The sequence below is a fragment of the Natator depressus genome, chromosome 12 (genome assembly GCF_965152275.1).
Source record: "Natator depressus isolate rNatDep1 chromosome 12, rNatDep2.hap1, whole genome shotgun sequence".
Taxonomy (NCBI): domain Eukaryota; kingdom Metazoa; phylum Chordata; order Testudines; family Cheloniidae; genus Natator; species Natator depressus.
In genome coordinates, this window is record NC_134245.1 from 37,527,185 (window position 1) to 37,544,309 (window position 17,125).

Here is a 17,125-nt window from a genome sequence, read left to right on the forward strand (position 1 = left end):
GGGCTGAAAGTCAAACTGCTTTGTTTATACACAGTTCTACTGAAAACATTGGATTCAAACATGAATCTAAATTGTCTCAGTCACTTGTTCATGTCATAACTGATGGGGGAAGTGCTTTATAAAATCATTTCACATTCAGGAATTGATGTTTTAAAGTTCTGAGGTACAACTGTCACTGAAGCTTCCTGCCCACTGCGTGGAGTTTAAAAATTTGGTGTTACTAGTATCATGAATAGGGATGCATCCTATGCAGAGGGTTCCCAGTAGGATCAGTGTCCTGCCTTTAGAGTTGTAAAGTTAAGTATTGCAGACTAAGATTTACCCTTGTGTATCATGTGTATGAATTAATTACACCTGTTAGTGGAAGTTAACTTACTACCAGGGAGAAGGGGAGGAGAGAAGCAATACTACTGCATCTTGGCACTCTGTACAACATCAAGGTGTACAATTTGTACCTACAGCTTTCTGCATGCATCTTGTTCACAATACTTATTTAATTTTTAAATGTTCATTGTTTTTTACTTAATGTAAACTTTAAAAGCGGCTTGTCTTATGTTTAGTTTTTTGTGTAAAACCATCCTGTTAACTCATGACAGCCATTCTTGTAATTACTGTGTGATCAATATGACTGATTTCTGTACAAATGTTGCTTTTTTTTTTTAAATTAATACAGTGCTATGACATGACTCAGTCACAGCTTGAGTGGTAATTTAGACTGCTTTCTTCTCATTTTAATGCAATAGCCATTCCTAGAGAAGGGCAGACAAATGTGTCAAGGGCCACCGTATGATTCCAGTACCCAGAGCTGAATGATAGGTCTGTCTGTTAGTAGATCCGAGTGTGGATTAGCAATCTATGATGATGCTTAGGACCCTGAACAACCATATTAAAATTAACTCTGTTAGAATGGAGGCGCCCTGTCACAAAAGAAAGGGAGAAGTTAGAAATAGGGGAGGCTTGTGGGGGGCCATCATCAGGCAATCCCATTGCGATTTAGTTGTTAGTGGGGAAGGATGCATTATGTTTCCCATAGCAAAGACACAATGAACTACCCACACAAAACCATACTAATAAAATAGCTTGACTATTTTCTGCACAGAAAACAGCTGTTCCCATCTCATCCAAGATTTTACTTAAAACTTCCCTCAATCTAGCTTTTTATCCCAAGGCTAACTTGTTATATTCTGCAACATGAGTTACTGTTTAGCTTTTTTTCTGAGTTTACAGTAACAAGTAAGTTTAAAGAAATCTCATGTTTTTAATTTGGGGTTAGATTCTACACCACTTACTCCATCGGTAGTCCCGACTTTACTGGGACTATGACTAGTAAGGTACTCAACAGGCATAAGGGTGGCAGAATCTAGCCCTTCAGTGATTTAATAAACAATTCAGAAGCAATTGTAGGTATTGAGACTTAACTAGGCTTTCAAAGGAATGGATCTAGCAAGAAAACAACAAGCAGACAGCACTTTGTATAGCTTACAGTACAAAATGCCATTCTTCCAAAACAGTGTTTTAATACTGGCTTTAAGGGCTACGGCTGTGTTCAGCAGTTCCACTTGTCTTTCACCTGTGAAGACCAGACTTGTAATTCTTTGTCACAGCGTGGTCCTAGTTTATAAACACTGCAGAACCCCCTGCTCACTAACCCAACAGTCAGTCTTCTGAAATGAGGTCCAGGAGTGAAGTGTTACGTTGTGGACAGCAGTACCTTGCAGAGTAACCTCAGTTGTGCTTGACTCAGGCAAAGTTTGTCCCTCAAATTTTAAATATTAGAGAATGGCAGTTGCATAGAGACACAAACAATGTAAGGTCTATCTGATTCATTGGCAGATGAGTATAGTTAGACTGAGGGTGGCTTTAACTGTAAAATTGTTCTGAATTAATTTCTAAGATAGTTCTCAACTTAAGTTGGGAGAAAACTAAAAGGGATAAAGCCTTTTAAAAGCAATTAAGGACTTGGACATTTTTTTTATTTTCCATACATTAAATTTACTTAGATAAAAACATTCTAAAAATGTACAATTTTACCTTTAACAAAGTATAATAAAACATAAAAATTCCAATACCAGAATACTTGACATTTACAATTCAAAATCAAATTAGCTGAATATTAAATATTTACAAAACTATTTTAAAAATATTTATAAAGTTACATGCACAATTGACTGAAGTAAGGGAAATGGCTCAAATTGGAGTAGGAGTTTCCTTTATTCCTAGTGGAAAATTATATCCAAGAGAAACGGTTAAACTATACTTCAAAACATAGGATTTGCTTTGTTTCTGTACCAAAGCATCTTTTACTTGTGTAAGAACTTATATAGTCCCAAGGGTTTGTTGTGTAGTTCCTTAGTATTGTAGTAACTTACCTTTGGCCTCAACCAGCAATATGGTTTTCCAGAATCTTGCAAGTGGTAAGTACATTTACTTCCAACAAAACAGGACCCACTGGATTTACAAAGGAATTCTAGACCACTCCCAGAATCCATGGCTTTAAGTGTAAGTGTTCTATAGGACTGATGCCATTATGAAACTGCAAGAACTAATCTGTTTTCATTTGGGGGTGTGGGATTAGTGTGGCTTCTCTGCCAAATACCATAAACCAAATTTTAGTGTCTGTACTAACAAGCAGTAAATGGCATGAAACTCAAGCTGAGGTAACAGTGGTTGGTTTATACTATTATTTGAGGAAGTCCTTCACCTATTTTCTGGCTGAATTTTTACTGGTCATGTTTAATACAGTTTAGGAAGTGTCACATAACATGAAACCTGATATTACTGTAGGTAAAGTTACTATGAAATCCTATTAATACCTGCTTCCTGATATGAGTCTTCCTTGTTGACCCTCCTAACAAATGTTAATGACACAAATATACTAACCTCTAATGCTTAATTTCAAATTGGACTGCTACTGTCAGAGGAGTTTGTTGGTAATTCTGGCCTCATTCTCCTAACACTTCCATCACCAATACTTTAAAATCAGAAAGACTACTGTGAAATTGCACTGTATACTATATATTCCCCCTGGTAAGGAAGCTTAAAGTTATGACCCTCTTCCACATTCCTACAGTGCTGAGATTAAAAGCAGAGAATGACCAGGAGTTTGTCCCTCTTTTGCATTTTAAAAAGTCTCAGGTATCCTATAGTGCAATCTAGTTTGTAAACTAGATATTCTTACACTGCCAGGGCAAAGATATGAGTAAAAAGCTTATTCTGTGTCTATTGTCCATATTTGGACATACAGAAATGGTATTATGAGCTGGTTCTTTCAGTCACTCTAGACAAACTAATTTGAGAGGCAAGATGGACTCGTGCCTTTTAAAATGGATTATATAATTAAAGTGCTCTGGTTTGGCTCACCAACTTTGGTGGTTCTTGGTACAAACTGAACAGATTACGCTAGCAAAATCAGCAGCCATAATTCAGGTTGATGATTTAGGGAAAGCTCTATAAACAATACTTGCTCTTCAAACATTTCTACATTAAGCTCCACTTCCTTCCATTTACTCTTGCTCTTCTGAGTTTGAATTTGAAATCAGACTTAAAAGGTAATTTTTAAAGATAGTTAAGTGCACATTAATCAGCCTAAACTTTACATAAAGGAAACATTCTTTAAGAGAAGAATTCTGAATGCAGGAATGAAACCATTTTTGAAGACGCTAACTGGATAAAAGTTCAGTTTAATAATCCTTGTTACCCTTTTAATGTGCAGTGAATATTAAACAGACAAGACTATACTTCCCAGCCTTACCCATGAAACAAAATGCAACTGGTATAGAAAACAAGAATTTTTTTTTTTGTTGGTTTTTGTTAGTTTGAGAGAGGGCTTTTAATCCTTGCATGTGTGTTTAAATACAGTTCAATTTTAAAACAGTCTTTTGTTTAAAAAAAGTGAAAAAATGTGAAATTTTGGCTTTCAGCACATGTTCCAGGCTACTGGAGAGACCATCACAATCCTGTAGTAAACATTTTAAGTGAAAACTGCAAGTTCCCTTTAACATACCATATGACAGTTTTTTTTTTGTACTATTGTTTCAAGCTCATTAAGGCGAAGTAAATTGCATTGTCAGTTCTCATCACGTTAGTGTTGCAGATTTGAAAGTTGCTCATGAGACCATTCTATGTAACCACCTCAAAATACAGACGTAGCAAACAATTATTTCAACACTGTCTATAAATACTGTGTAGTGTGAACAGAGCTGAGGATACAGAAGTATGGCGTTTCTTCATTGCATAGAAGTAAGAAACAACAGAAATCTTGTTATTTTTGATAAACCAAATGTTACACAACTTCAGGCTTTGGTTTCTATAAGCCAAAAAACTGTATGACCTCCAAAGGAAAACTGGGACAAGTTTGGTGTCTTGCCATCTCACGTTACAATGCCTCTTTATCAATACTAATTCATCATATTGTCCTGGCCTGTTGTTGCTTTCGGGTGAGGCTGACAGTTTTGAGAAAACGGAACTGAAAGATGTCCCAGACATTTAACTTCTAACATTTGCCATTAAAATCTTGACTGACAATTTATTGCATTAGCTACTTAAACTAACACTTCAGTAGCTAACACCGGATCTACCCTGAGGAGCTTTGCCCACACATAAAAAGTGTCTTGCACTGGTACGGCTTCCTTGCTTTCAAACCAGAGCAAGATGCACCAGTACAAGTGCTATTTATTCTGGCATAGCACCTCTACCCTCGGGTTTGCACTGGCGTAGCTATACAGGTGTAAAAAAATCCAACAAGGTAAACAAGGCCTCAGATATTAAAGTTGCATACTCTAATCTGGAAAACAAGAATCACTTTAAATTTCAGGCCATTTTTAAAAAAAAAGCCACACCCATTGCAGCCTGTGAAATTCCTTGGGCAAGACAGGACAAGACCTTTTCAATTCAGCAACATGAGCTTTGTTTGGCTTCCGCCTAACTCTTAATTAAACTTGCCAACTCAAAATTATGTATGCTAGGTAGTTAACACCAAAATTAGTAATCTGGAATCTACTGCCACAAAGAAGGCTGACAGTAAATCCTTAAAAGTCTTCAAAATAATGACGTTTACTACCCTTTACATGTTTGAATTCCTCCCCTCTGACTCCTGTAGCAAAAGCCCTGGGGTACGAGTCAGTTTCATTACATAAAGTAAAGCAACAGCTTGCTAACTCTGCTGCCAGAGATTATTTTTAGGATGGTTTAAAATTCATTTACAAAAGCAGAGTAGTAAGGTTTCTGTGAAAGAGACCTATACACAGTAACAGGACTTAAAAGGTGTTTCATGTATTACATAAAAAAACTTCTCTTTTGTGAAGCCTTTATGGCCCTGGAGTCTCTGGGACTTGGACCCTTGGAAAACTAAGTTACTTCCACTGCTGGTAACCCACTTCTATCTAGTAATAATGGCGGCAGTGAGAGTAAGGTTGTTTCCAGAAGGAAATGAAACTGCCATGTGTGTTCTTTTGGAAGGGAAAAGAGAGAATTATTTAAGATTTTTATTGTGTAGTAAATCGCATAGCCTGCTGGTGCCAATGTTTAAAGGTTGGAACTTCTTTGCCTCTTGCACTGGTCTCGGAGTGACACTGTCTGCTAAAAGTGCAGAAGCCTGAATAGTTTTACATTCTTCTGTAGTGCAATCCTTAAAAATCCCAGAGATTAGTGCCTGATTACTTTTGAAAAAAAGCAGCCATTTTACCTAGCCCAGGGTTTCAAAGGCTAGCTGGCACACAGCCGCTCACACCTTCAACCTCCAGCTCTCATTTCAGATCACATTGTAGTAGCTGCCCTGGAGTTATCCTTTTCATTGTAGAAGGTCCAAAGATGGCAACATTCTTCAGCAGAAGTGTGTAGGGTGGTTGGTTTTTTTTGCATTTGCAACAGAAAATGTAGTTGGCCAACTTCACCTGCCATCCACTGCGCATCAATCGCATGATCCGTATTAGGCAAGTTCCAACTCCAAGATCTAAGCTTGAATTTTGGCGATCAAAAATGGGTTTGATGCACCCCTAAGCTAGATTTTCTACCTGTCTAGTAAAGTAAAGCACCTTTGGATTAAAAAACACATTAAAACTTAACAGTAATGGACTTCTCAGTTTTGTATTTAAAATTCCTTATCTCCATGGCTTACAATGTTCTCTTGGCAGAGAAAATTATCAGTCTGTGGAGTCAAGACTTTCAGCTGGAGGGGCATATTTCAGCCTAAAAGTACCTGTAGAAGAGGGAAAGAGGGGGAAAGAAAGTCAACAATGCAAACCTTTTTTAGCAGTTGTGTCTCACAGCATTTTAAATATCTGCTTCTTACAGATTATGCAACAGCATTATAAAATGCTATAATTAAAAAACATGGATTTTTTAAAATTTAAATTAAATACTTTTCTTTTAAAAATAAACCCATTTAAAATTGATTATAAAATAACCTATGTTAAGGCCTAAATGTAGTATACTCTATAAAATTATTTAAAATTAAATACAAATAATGCACTACATTTGTGCTACCTTTGGGCAGGTCTACACTAGAAGTGCTACATCGGTGCACCTGCGCCAGCGTAGTGCATCTGGTGAAGACACTCTATGCTGACTGGAAAGCGCTCTCCCCTCGGCATAATTACTCCACCTCCACGAAAGACGGAAGCTATGTTGGTGGGAAATCATCTCCCACCAACATAGCGCCAGCGTGGACAGCGCTTAGCTCGCCATAACTTGCGTTGCTCAGGGGGGTCTTTTTCACACCCCTGAAAGACGTAAGTTAGATAGACTTAAGCGGTGGTGTAGACCTGCCCTAAGTTTTACAGAAAGTCAAGCCACTGAACTGATGGAAGTCACTGGCTAAGCAACAACCTGGTTCTAGGTGAAGTGCTAAGCCAGCTTTTGACAGCAGTCGCCTCAGGCACAGAGAGAATATTTGCATTCATTTCAGTTTATTCAACTAGTTAAGTTCAGTAACTTGTTCATTCAAAGTTAAGAGAGGGACTGAGAACTGAAAAAGCAGGAAAACTTGTTTTCCTCTTCCAATATGAGTAAAAACTAGGTGTGGGAGGATGACATCTACTAGTTCTAAAATCTTGAAGACATCATGACCAGAAGTAATCAGATACTACTACTTGTTAAAAAAGGTTTTAAATGTACTTTTTGATAAACTTACTTTTCCCCTTATGTATCCAGCACACTTAGTTTTATTTAACTACCTTATTTATTTTAACTAATAATACACAATTTTGAAATGTTAAAATACTGTTATGTATTAATTGAATTCAGTTTCCATTCAACTGCAGCTTGACACAAATCACAAGTAAAAAAATTAATCATATTGTAAATAAAGAATGAATCATTCACCATTTACATAAAAATGTAAATAACTAAGAATCTGAATGAATGTATGTTAAACTATATATGCTTAAATAAATGTGTATAGATGTAATGTAGCCTCCTGGTTAGCAAAAAAGTGCCAAATTATACCAATCAATGAGAATCAGCCTATCATTAGGAAAATAACTGAGGTACAAATGCAAAACCAGACCGATGATATAAATTCAAGTTTCCTGCTTGCTGATGTAAATCATGATTAAGATCGGTGATTAAATAAATCATTTTGATTTAAATCAATCCATCCCCTTACACAATAAAAGCAGCAGCCAACCTCACTCATGAAGTTGACAGGGAGACGTCTACTTTAGGCAGGAGGAGTGGGGAATAAAAACACAGCACAACACAGAATGCTGCTGTGGCTAACATGCAACTTCGTGGCAGCAGAAGTTTTAAGATCTTCAAAACTGCAGTAATTCAGGGCAGTTTTACAGGAGTTGATGAAATGCAGCTTTAACATGCATTATAGAGCACCATTCTAGTGTTTTAGACGAAGGCTGTGTCTATACTACGACCCTTACAGCGGCTCAGCTTTACTGCTGCAGCTGTGCCACTGTAAGGTCTCCCGTGTAGCCGCTCTGTGCCGATGGGAGAGAGCTCTCCCGCCGTCATAATTAAACCACCCCCAAAGAGCGGCGGTAGCTGTTGGCAGGAGAGTGTCTCCTGCCGACAGCGCTGTCCACACTGGCGCTTTTGTCGGTGAAACTTATGTCGGTCAGGCGGGTGTTTTCTCCACACCCCTGACCAACAAACGTTTTGCCAACAAAAGTGCTAACGTAGACAAAGCCTGAGCAGTCTGCTATTGGCCTAGGATTGACTGAGGCAATGCCACAATTTTCTGAGATGCCACTCTCCAAATACTAAGTTCTGGAAACAACACTAATTATTATTCATATTTTTAGCACTGCTGGAAAACTCCGCCTATTCTCTAAAAAAAAAAAAGGATAAGTTCTGATGACATTTTCTGCACTATCTAAACACAAAGAAAGACAGTCCCCGCCCCAAAGCACAACCTAAAATATTGTTTGCGGTGTTGTAGCTCCGTCAGTCCCAGGATATCAGAGAGACAAGGCGGGTGAGAGAATATCTTTTATTGGACCAACTTCCGTTGGAGAAAGACACGTTTTCAAGCTTATCTTTAGGTCACCGGAAAACGAGCTCTATGTAAGCTCAAAAGCTTGTCCCTTTCACCCACAAAAGTTGGTCCAATAAAAGATATTACATTTCAGATTAGCAAGGTGGGCAAGGTATCACTTTAGTATCACTAGTTCTAGCCAAAAGTCTGCATTTCATTCTGAAAAGTTACAGTACGCACACTATTATTTTAAACACTGAACTTCAGGAAAAGAGACGTTTGACCTCAATATACTCTTGGTAAAGTAACAGTTCACTCCCAAATGTGCCCTGTCCTGATCCAAGGATTTAAAATCTCTTTTGGAGGTGCCTTTGCTACAATACTGGAAGATATATACATGCCATGGATCCCACATTTTCAGTAATCACAAGCCAAGTCCCTCAAGAGGATGCAGACACTTCATTACAGATGTTGCACTCTACTTACGTACTTTTAAAAAAAAATGTATGAACTTTGAAGATAATCTTCAAAACAAGAAACAGACAATGGCTCGGGGGCCAAATTCACAGACAGTATAAGCAGCCGCAACACTATTTCAGTCAGTCAATGAAAGTTCAGCCCCTCCATCCCTCGAAGGGAAATTCACTCCTGTGCAGAGGGCCAACACAAGACTTGTAACAGCACTTATGCCCTAAAGCAGGGAACATGGGGTACACACAGGAGTCAGCTTAATCTTCTGTGAGTTTAGCCCAGAGCGTCTCTCTCTTTTCAAAGACACTTGCTTACAACATGATATTTTTCTGTAATTAAATGAAGACTTGATATAAAGACAAGGAAGGAACATCATTAGATTTCTGTCACACCCCACCCGTACAGGTAACTCCCATTCAGATCAACATGCAGTTCCACGCACAGACTAAGCAGCCCCACATCACCTGCTTCTTACCTTGCCGATTGAAATCCATTGGTGGCTGTTTGCAATCCTGAGCTCGGTGACCACTGGCCCCACAGTTGTAACAGGAAAGGTTCCCATTTTTTTTGTGGCTTGAACCATTGCTGTTTCCCATCATTCCTTGTGTCTGATACACCCCTGCTGTTCCCGCCATAAAGTTCTGCACGGGGGGCACTGCAAACGTGGACTGCCCACTCATTACAGAGTCTGGTGTTAAACCACTGGCGTAGGGAGAAGGAACCATTGGAAAAGTCGTGCTGCCGTTGTACTGCTGCGTGTTGATGTAGCCATTACTACACAGAGGACTGAAGGGTAGAAATGGGAAGGTAAACATTGAGGAACCTGAAAACGGGTGCTGGAAATAGTTAGCATAACTGACAGTCATACCACCTGAACCACAGTTCCCACTACACCCACAGGAACTACACACCATGCACCCAGGCGGTTGCTGCTGCTGATGGTGGTGGTGGTGATGATTCTGATTCGGTACTGGGATACTCCCTGCAGATCCACTACTACTGCTGTTGCTGCTGTTATAGAAATTGTTCTCGGCAACAGACGAAAGTGTGGGGCTGGAACTGGGGGCAGGACAACTGGGCAAATTTGCCATGTTTGCAAATGATGTGGATGGGTGGCTGCCGGAAGAGGCAGTGTTACTGTTTGCACAGAAGCTGCCTGGCATCGGAGCCACTGGCATACTGCTCATTGCAGAAAAGGCAACTTTGGTGTTGGCTGTATATAGAGCAGTCCGGGGATTGATTATTGCAGGAGACACACTTATTTGCATATTGTTGGAGCAGGAAGTTTGTCCAGCAGTGGCAGAATCCATCGGAACAGAAGAAGACGACACCAGGAGTTTGATGGGTGGACGTGCCATATGGAAGACGGTGCTGGATGTTACAGTGGCAGCAGTACTTGCTTCCGCTATTAATGATGTCTGTTGAGTTGCTTTTATCACTCTGTCCAGAGTTGAAGCATGTACAACTTTGGTTCGAGGACCACAGTTAACAGAAGATGAAGAACTGTTTTCAGGAACTCCTGAAAGTACTTGCAGGGGCTGATGGGGAGATGATGTGGGCATCACATCAACCACTGTATTCCCAAAGCTCTTGTCCATTTTAATGCTGCTTCTAGATCCAGGTGAAGCTTTATTTCTTTCTTCTAAAGACAAAAGTGAATGCACAGAAGAGGAAAGTAGCTTCACGTCTGTATTTCGCTCTGACTTGTGCATTGCATTTAGCATACGGATAGGGCTGATGTGGGTGGAGGCTGCTGTCATCATTTGCATTGGCAAGATATGGTGGCCAGAAGGATTGGAGCCGGCATCATTCTGCACTGGTAGAACCTGGGCTGTGGGTCTGGCGGAGCTCGAAGTGAAATGATTTAGTAACATCACTGGTTTCTCCTTTTCTGAACTGTCCAAGTGAATCTCTAAACCTAGAGACAGAAAGATCTATAAATACAGCTGCTTCACTGGACAGGACAGATCAACACAAACATAAGCTTTGCTTGGTTTTCCTTACGTCTCTCATTCTCCTCAGCACTATCTGAGCTCTCTTCCCTGGTCTGGATCCCCATGGGGCTGGAAGAGGAACTTGAGTACTCAGAAGAACTACCTTCTCGGGGAAGCGGGTGGGCTGGCTGATCCACATCTACACGCAGCTCTAGGGATAAAGAATGCGTGATAAATCAGTTAGAAAATATGAAAACTATTTGCTAAATTGTCATTTAGATGACAAAAGCCTGGTACAATACTGCAGTTTATGATTGTGTCTCCCGCAATACTCTAACCCTTAATACACAAAAACGCTTCAGGCTAGTGGAGATTCACATTGCCCTGAGGAGCAGGAGTCCAAAGAAGTAATGGTTACTCAGCAGCTCAACCAGCTCTTCATATGCAAATCATTCGAATGATAAGTGTATGTTTGTCTCACTCAAATATCACCAGGAACAAGATTCCTCATGCAATCAACTAAGTTTTGGAAGAATATGATCACAAAGGACTGACACAAATAAAGCAATTCAATTTTAATTTGAGGTTGGGGCAGTAAAACTATGAGCTTGCTACTGTGCAAGAATATACCCATCCTATAACCTTATAGCTTAAGATGGTGCACTTTTCTTTATATTGCTTATTTACCTGCAGCATGGTTGCCACGAATACTCTGGATAGGCCCTACATGAGTAGTAGGAGGGACCCTTGCCACTCCACTGCTGGTAACTGAAGAAGGTGTTGCTGGATTTAGGCACCGTTTCTCTGATTTTTCTCTACAGTGAATGGGGTGGAGGGGAAAAAACAATTGGTTAAAACAATTTGGTATTTAAACAGATTTCTGAATAAAATTGAGGCAGATGGGGTCTATGTTGTCTAACTCAGTCACCTCTAAAAAGATTATGCTCAATTTACGATGCACAAATATGAATATGTGGAAATTAAATCAATCCTAACCACTGCTTCTTGCCAGCATTTACATTGGTCTTTCTTGTTATATGGTATTATACTGAGCCACTTATTTGTACAAGGTATTGAGGATAAAATATCACAAAAGGAGAAACTGAATTCTATCTGATTAACTAAATACAGTGAAACAGAGAGCTAGCCCTTCATTCCAAAGATGAAGAGGAAGCTAAATGTAGAGAATTTAAAAGAGAAATTAAATGTGATTCAAACTTTACAAAACCTAAGGCCTGGTCTACACTACAAAGTTAGGTTGATGTAAGTCCCTGTGCATCAAATACCTCATTGTGCATGAGTCAAGACTCAAATGTGTCTCTGGCCAAAATAAGCGCCCTGTTATGGCAATGAGTAGCACCACCTCCCTGAACAGCGTGGAGCCACAGTCAACCTACTAAGGTTGATGCAGTGTGAGTACAGACACTGCACAACCTTTGTCAACCCAAACAGTCCTCCATCAGCTGTCCCACAGTGCCCCATTCCCTGCAACAGTGACTGCTTTGGTCACAACTGTAAATGACAAAAGCCTCCCCATTGTAAAACCCTCTGCATATTTCTGAAATGCCTTTTCCTGATTGCCCACCTTAGCTGCTCTCCCTTGTTGTATACAACTGCCCAATAGACCATGCTGGCTCCATACCCTAGAAGCACTCCTGCCTGGATTAGACAGCACAGCTACGGACGAGCTGTAGAAACATGGTCATCTACAAATAGATGGCACAGGGAACACAAGCAAAGGGGTATAACAGAGATCAGCAGCAATGCCGCATGAAAGCAAAGGAACTGTGTGGCTGGTATACCACAACATCAGAGAGGCCAACAAATGATCTGGTGCTGAGCCACAGACTTTCTGCTTTTATGAGCTACATGCCATACTTGGCAGAGACCCCACCAACACCCTGCAAACCACTATGGATACCTCAGAGGAGCCCAAAACAGAAACCTCCACTGTGAACAAGGAGGAGGAGAAGGGGGGAGATGTGGCGGGGGGAGGCAGCCATGCCACAAGCCAGGACCTGTTTGAGACTCCACCACAGTCTAACCAGTCCTGCCAGCCAAGCCTGGAGGAGCCCAATGAAGGGGAAGGGACCTCTGGTTCTTGTGTTATGTGAAGGGGTAAATAACACTTCCTTATTCACTTTCTCCATACCAATCATGATTTATACATCCTCCCTTAGTCATCACTTGTCCAAGATGAACAATCCCAGTCTCTTTACTCTCTTCTCACACAGAAGATGGTTCCATACCCCAATCATTTTTGTTGCCCTTCTTTGTATCTTTTCCAATTCTAACATATCTTTTTTGAGGTGGATCAACCAGAGCTGCATGCAGTATTCAAGGTATGGGCATAGCATGGATTTATATAGAGGCATTATGATATTTTCTATCTTATCATCTCTCTGTTTTCTAATGGTTCCTAGCATTGTTAGCTTTTTTGACTATTACATATTGAGTGGACGTTTTCAAAAAACACTAAAAGAGTTTTAAAACAAACATTTCCCCGCAGCAGAGACCTCAAATATATGGTTAGCTAGATGTATTTATGTGGCCCACTTGGCATATTTGGATTCTACAGAGCTGCCCTTGCAAATGTAAAGCTAGTGTTTTCCAATGTGCATCACTTTGCATTTATCAACACTGAATTTCATCTGCCTTTTTGTTGCCCAGTCACTCAGTTTTGTGCGATTCTGGAATCCCTGTGCTGGAGCGCTGGGGAGAGCTCAGCACACAGATCCAGGAACGTGGCCTTTTGCATCCAAAAGTTCTGCAGCCACTTCTCGTCGTCTGAAACCTGCATTACAATGTGATCCCACCATTCAGTGCTTGTTTCGTGGACCCAAAAGCTGTGCTCCACCATCTGAAGCTGCTCCATGAATGCCAACAACAACCTTGGATTGTTTTTCGCTATGTCTCAGCAAACTGTCCTCAAAGAAATCCTGATGTCCTCCATTGTTGCGGTACTTCCTGTGAGCGTGCAGATACAGGAGAATCATGCGTCTTGTACTTGCGGCGTCCATGAGAATAGCACAGAGCTCTGCGGGCTCCATGCGTCTGTCAGAGATGGTGGACTCTGAGAAGTGCTGAGCAGGTTTGTGGGATTTTTTTTTTAAAAAGTCATGAAAATGATGGGATATGGATGGCATTATGGGGTGGAGAGAGCTGCATGTTGGGAACTTGACCCCTCGCTCCCAGAGATCCCTGCACGACTCATTTCTACCCTACAACATACTGCGAAAAGTTCCCAACAGGCTTTGAGCTGGAGAGTAGTGCATGGCACACTGGGATATCTACCCATGGTGCACTGTACTTTGCATCGACACAAGCATTTCTGGCATGTATGCGCAGCGCCAATGCAAACAACCAAGTATGCCCAAGGGACATACAAGCTTCAGTGGCCGCATGCCAATGTAACTTGCGTCAACCAAAGTTTGTAGTGTAGACAAGGCCTTCAACTAATCAAAATGTTGGGACGGGACTGTGGTGTGTGAACCTAAACACTGGAACAGGTTTAAAATAAATATTTCCCTGCAGCAGAGACATCAAATACATCGTCAGCTAGGTGCATTTATGTGGCCCACTCCGCATATCTGGATTCCACAGAGTTAACCTTTCAAATGTAAAGCAACTGTAACCAACGCAGTTGTTTGCCTGAGTCTGCAGACAGCACAGATGAATGACGCACAAATGTGAACCCCCCCCCTCACTTCTGTATTAATCTGGTTTGGGGGGTAACCCCAAAGCTCCATGACAACAGCTATTTATTTACAGGTCATTTCATCAGATAGGATGGGAAACAAGTGAAAGTGAAGCAAAGGGATGAAGGGGTTTGGAAGTTGCTTCCGGGAAGAAAATGCAGAGAAAAGAAAGCAGGAAAGTAAAAAAGAGAAGGAGGATAGGGAAAGGAGAGAAACACAGGACAGAAAGAGCATTGTTGCTAACGGTGAGAATGTTTTGCCACTGAGTGATGCTGAATTCAACCTTAATAATATTGAAGACAAGCAGGAGTTTAGTTACTATATACAGGGCATATGCCACCTTTGATCTTGATGCAAATATCCCACTGACATGAGTTGCTATTCCATGGTAAACTGAGGGGAGTAGGTAATCCTAAATTTATGCTCCAGCTAACAATTTAAAATGGAACTTGGCCCTCTTGAAGTTTACACATCTATCCTACAATGTCTGGGATTCAAATACTGCAGTTCTGAAAACTTAAAATTGAAAGTGACTTTCCTTGTCCAACCTGAGATAAATTAGAAAACAAACACAGGAAGAGCACAAATAGTGAAAAATAATGTGGATGTTTAAAATTCTTCCAATGTTAATAATTTAAGGAGTAATTAGTAGCATTGTTCAAGAAATTTGTTTACTTTATGGGTAAGTTAACAGTGTCCCTTTGAAGTTGAGTTCACCAATTCTTTTATGTGCTTATCCTATCGGCCTTGAATAATCAATAATAAAACAATAAGTACTAAATATAAATAACCCACATTTTCAAAGTGCTTTTCAAACTAATTAAGTCTCCATACCCCCCTGAAAAAGAAGTACGATCCAGATTTACACATAGGGAAAGCCTAGAAGGTTTAACGATTTGCTCTGTCCTCAGAGCAAAACCCAGAGTAAAACTGGGATTAAATTCAGGAGCTTGTACAATTCTAGTGCCATCTAACCATATTTTACAAACTGAAAAAGCCAGACAGACTACACACCACTCCCCACAACATACATACTTACTTTTCCAATTCCAGCTGGGTCTTGAGTTTTTTCTTTGCTCCCATGGTGAGGGATTCAAACTTATTCAGATCTTCTTCAGTAAGGCTCAGAAACTTTTATAGGAGGAAATATGGAGCTGATTTTACAGTGTGCAATATATGGATACATACATTTCAAAAGACCCTACTGTATTCTCAGTGACTTCCAATGCTGAGAAGCACCTTGAAGATTCTTGTTTTAAACATGTATGTGAATTTTAATAAGTTTTATTCCAATTTTAAACTAAAGATTTAGGGCAGTATAAAAATGGAGGACTTGGATATTCCTAAGAGCTTTTTAGATTAATTACAAATATACTGTTAAAATATTTGCCTATATTGATAATTCACAGTAAAGACAACATAGTCCGTGTGCATACTGAAAGGCAATTTTGTATCATAAATGAGCCAAATAAATTGGCTTAAAAAATAAATTTTAAGTTCTGATTCCCTAAAAAAACCCTCCCATTTTGAGACTTCTCCCCAAGGTATCTAATAATTATCTGGCAACTATAGGAATGACATAGCATACAGGAAACAGGTAATTTTGGGGTTAGTCAATTTGGTGCAAGAAATATTTGACAAATTTTGGGAAGGACAAGTTGTAAGGGGCAGATTAAGGTTGCAAATTTCTACCACTCCTCCCTTCAATGAATACTTAATGTACATAGCACGAGGACTAGCTCAATGAGGGTAAGACTGTAACAGAATGCAGGGCCACTAACTACTTCCCAGCACACAAGGAGGGCTGCTGTAATGTCAGAAGCGGAATGATGCCGGTGGCAAGGTGGTGAGAGATGAGTGAACCGTAGGTTGGGGATTCTTTTGGTTTTGTTTGTTTTGTTTATGATAAATTGTTTTTGACTTACACTGATGAAGATCTACTGCTGAAAAAGTCATTCTGATTACTGCTGCTTTATTTCAGCTGACTCAACCCAGAGTATACCAGTTGGTTATCAGAAGTTAAAATGTAATTTATTTTCTCTGAATGTGTCATTTAACACAGAAATCATTTAGCTAGAGCAGAGTTCAGTTTTGTTGCATGGGTCAACCTAGTTGCAAAGATACTGTGACTATTTTTCAGCAGAATATACATACCAATATAAGCACAGCAGTTGTTTGAAAATAAAAGTCAAACATTAAAATATGCACAATTTTGTCAGGAAAAGGAAAAATGACTATATATATTTTTCCTCTCTGAATGAGGAAAATCAAATTAGAAAACTGTGGCCTTAGGCCATCCTGATTAAAATAATACCTTTCAAGCCATGCTGCAGTGCTGAAAAAATCATTGCAATTCAGAGCCATGACTTAAAAGAATCAGAGTAAATACTTAATCCACCAGAGGGCACTCAAAGTTCAAATATAATAAGAGGAGGAGGTTAATTTTACAACATGTATATTACAGATAGAGCTGCATATTATAACAAGTACTTACATTCATCTGATTAAAGCCAATGTACTTCAATGGCATTCATGACACTTTTTATGCAAATATTCATGCAATGCAAGTGATTTTTGTTCACCACGTTTGTGGAAAA

At 39.8% G+C, this 17,125-nt stretch overlaps 1 protein-coding gene across 1 annotated transcript in view; it reads right to left on the minus strand.

Moving 5' to 3' along the window:
• Window positions 1–1,983: 1,983 nt before the first annotated feature.
• Window positions 1,984–17,125, minus strand: part of ZCCHC14 (zinc finger CCHC-type containing 14) — a 94,574-nt gene continuing 79,432 nt past the window's right edge. The window contains exons 9-13 of the mRNA XM_074968863.1: window positions 15,568–15,659; window positions 11,518–11,645; window positions 10,901–11,041; window positions 9,372–10,814; window positions 1,984–6,196 (exon numbers count right to left, since the gene is read on the minus strand). Of these exons, the coding sequence (XP_074824964.1) occupies window positions 6,141–6,196; window positions 9,372–10,814; window positions 10,901–11,041; window positions 11,518–11,645; window positions 15,568–15,659 (1,860 nt within the window). The 3' untranslated portion in view covers window positions 1,984–6,140. The remainder of the gene's footprint in view (window positions 6,197–9,371; window positions 10,815–10,900; window positions 11,042–11,517; window positions 11,646–15,567; window positions 15,660–17,125) is intronic.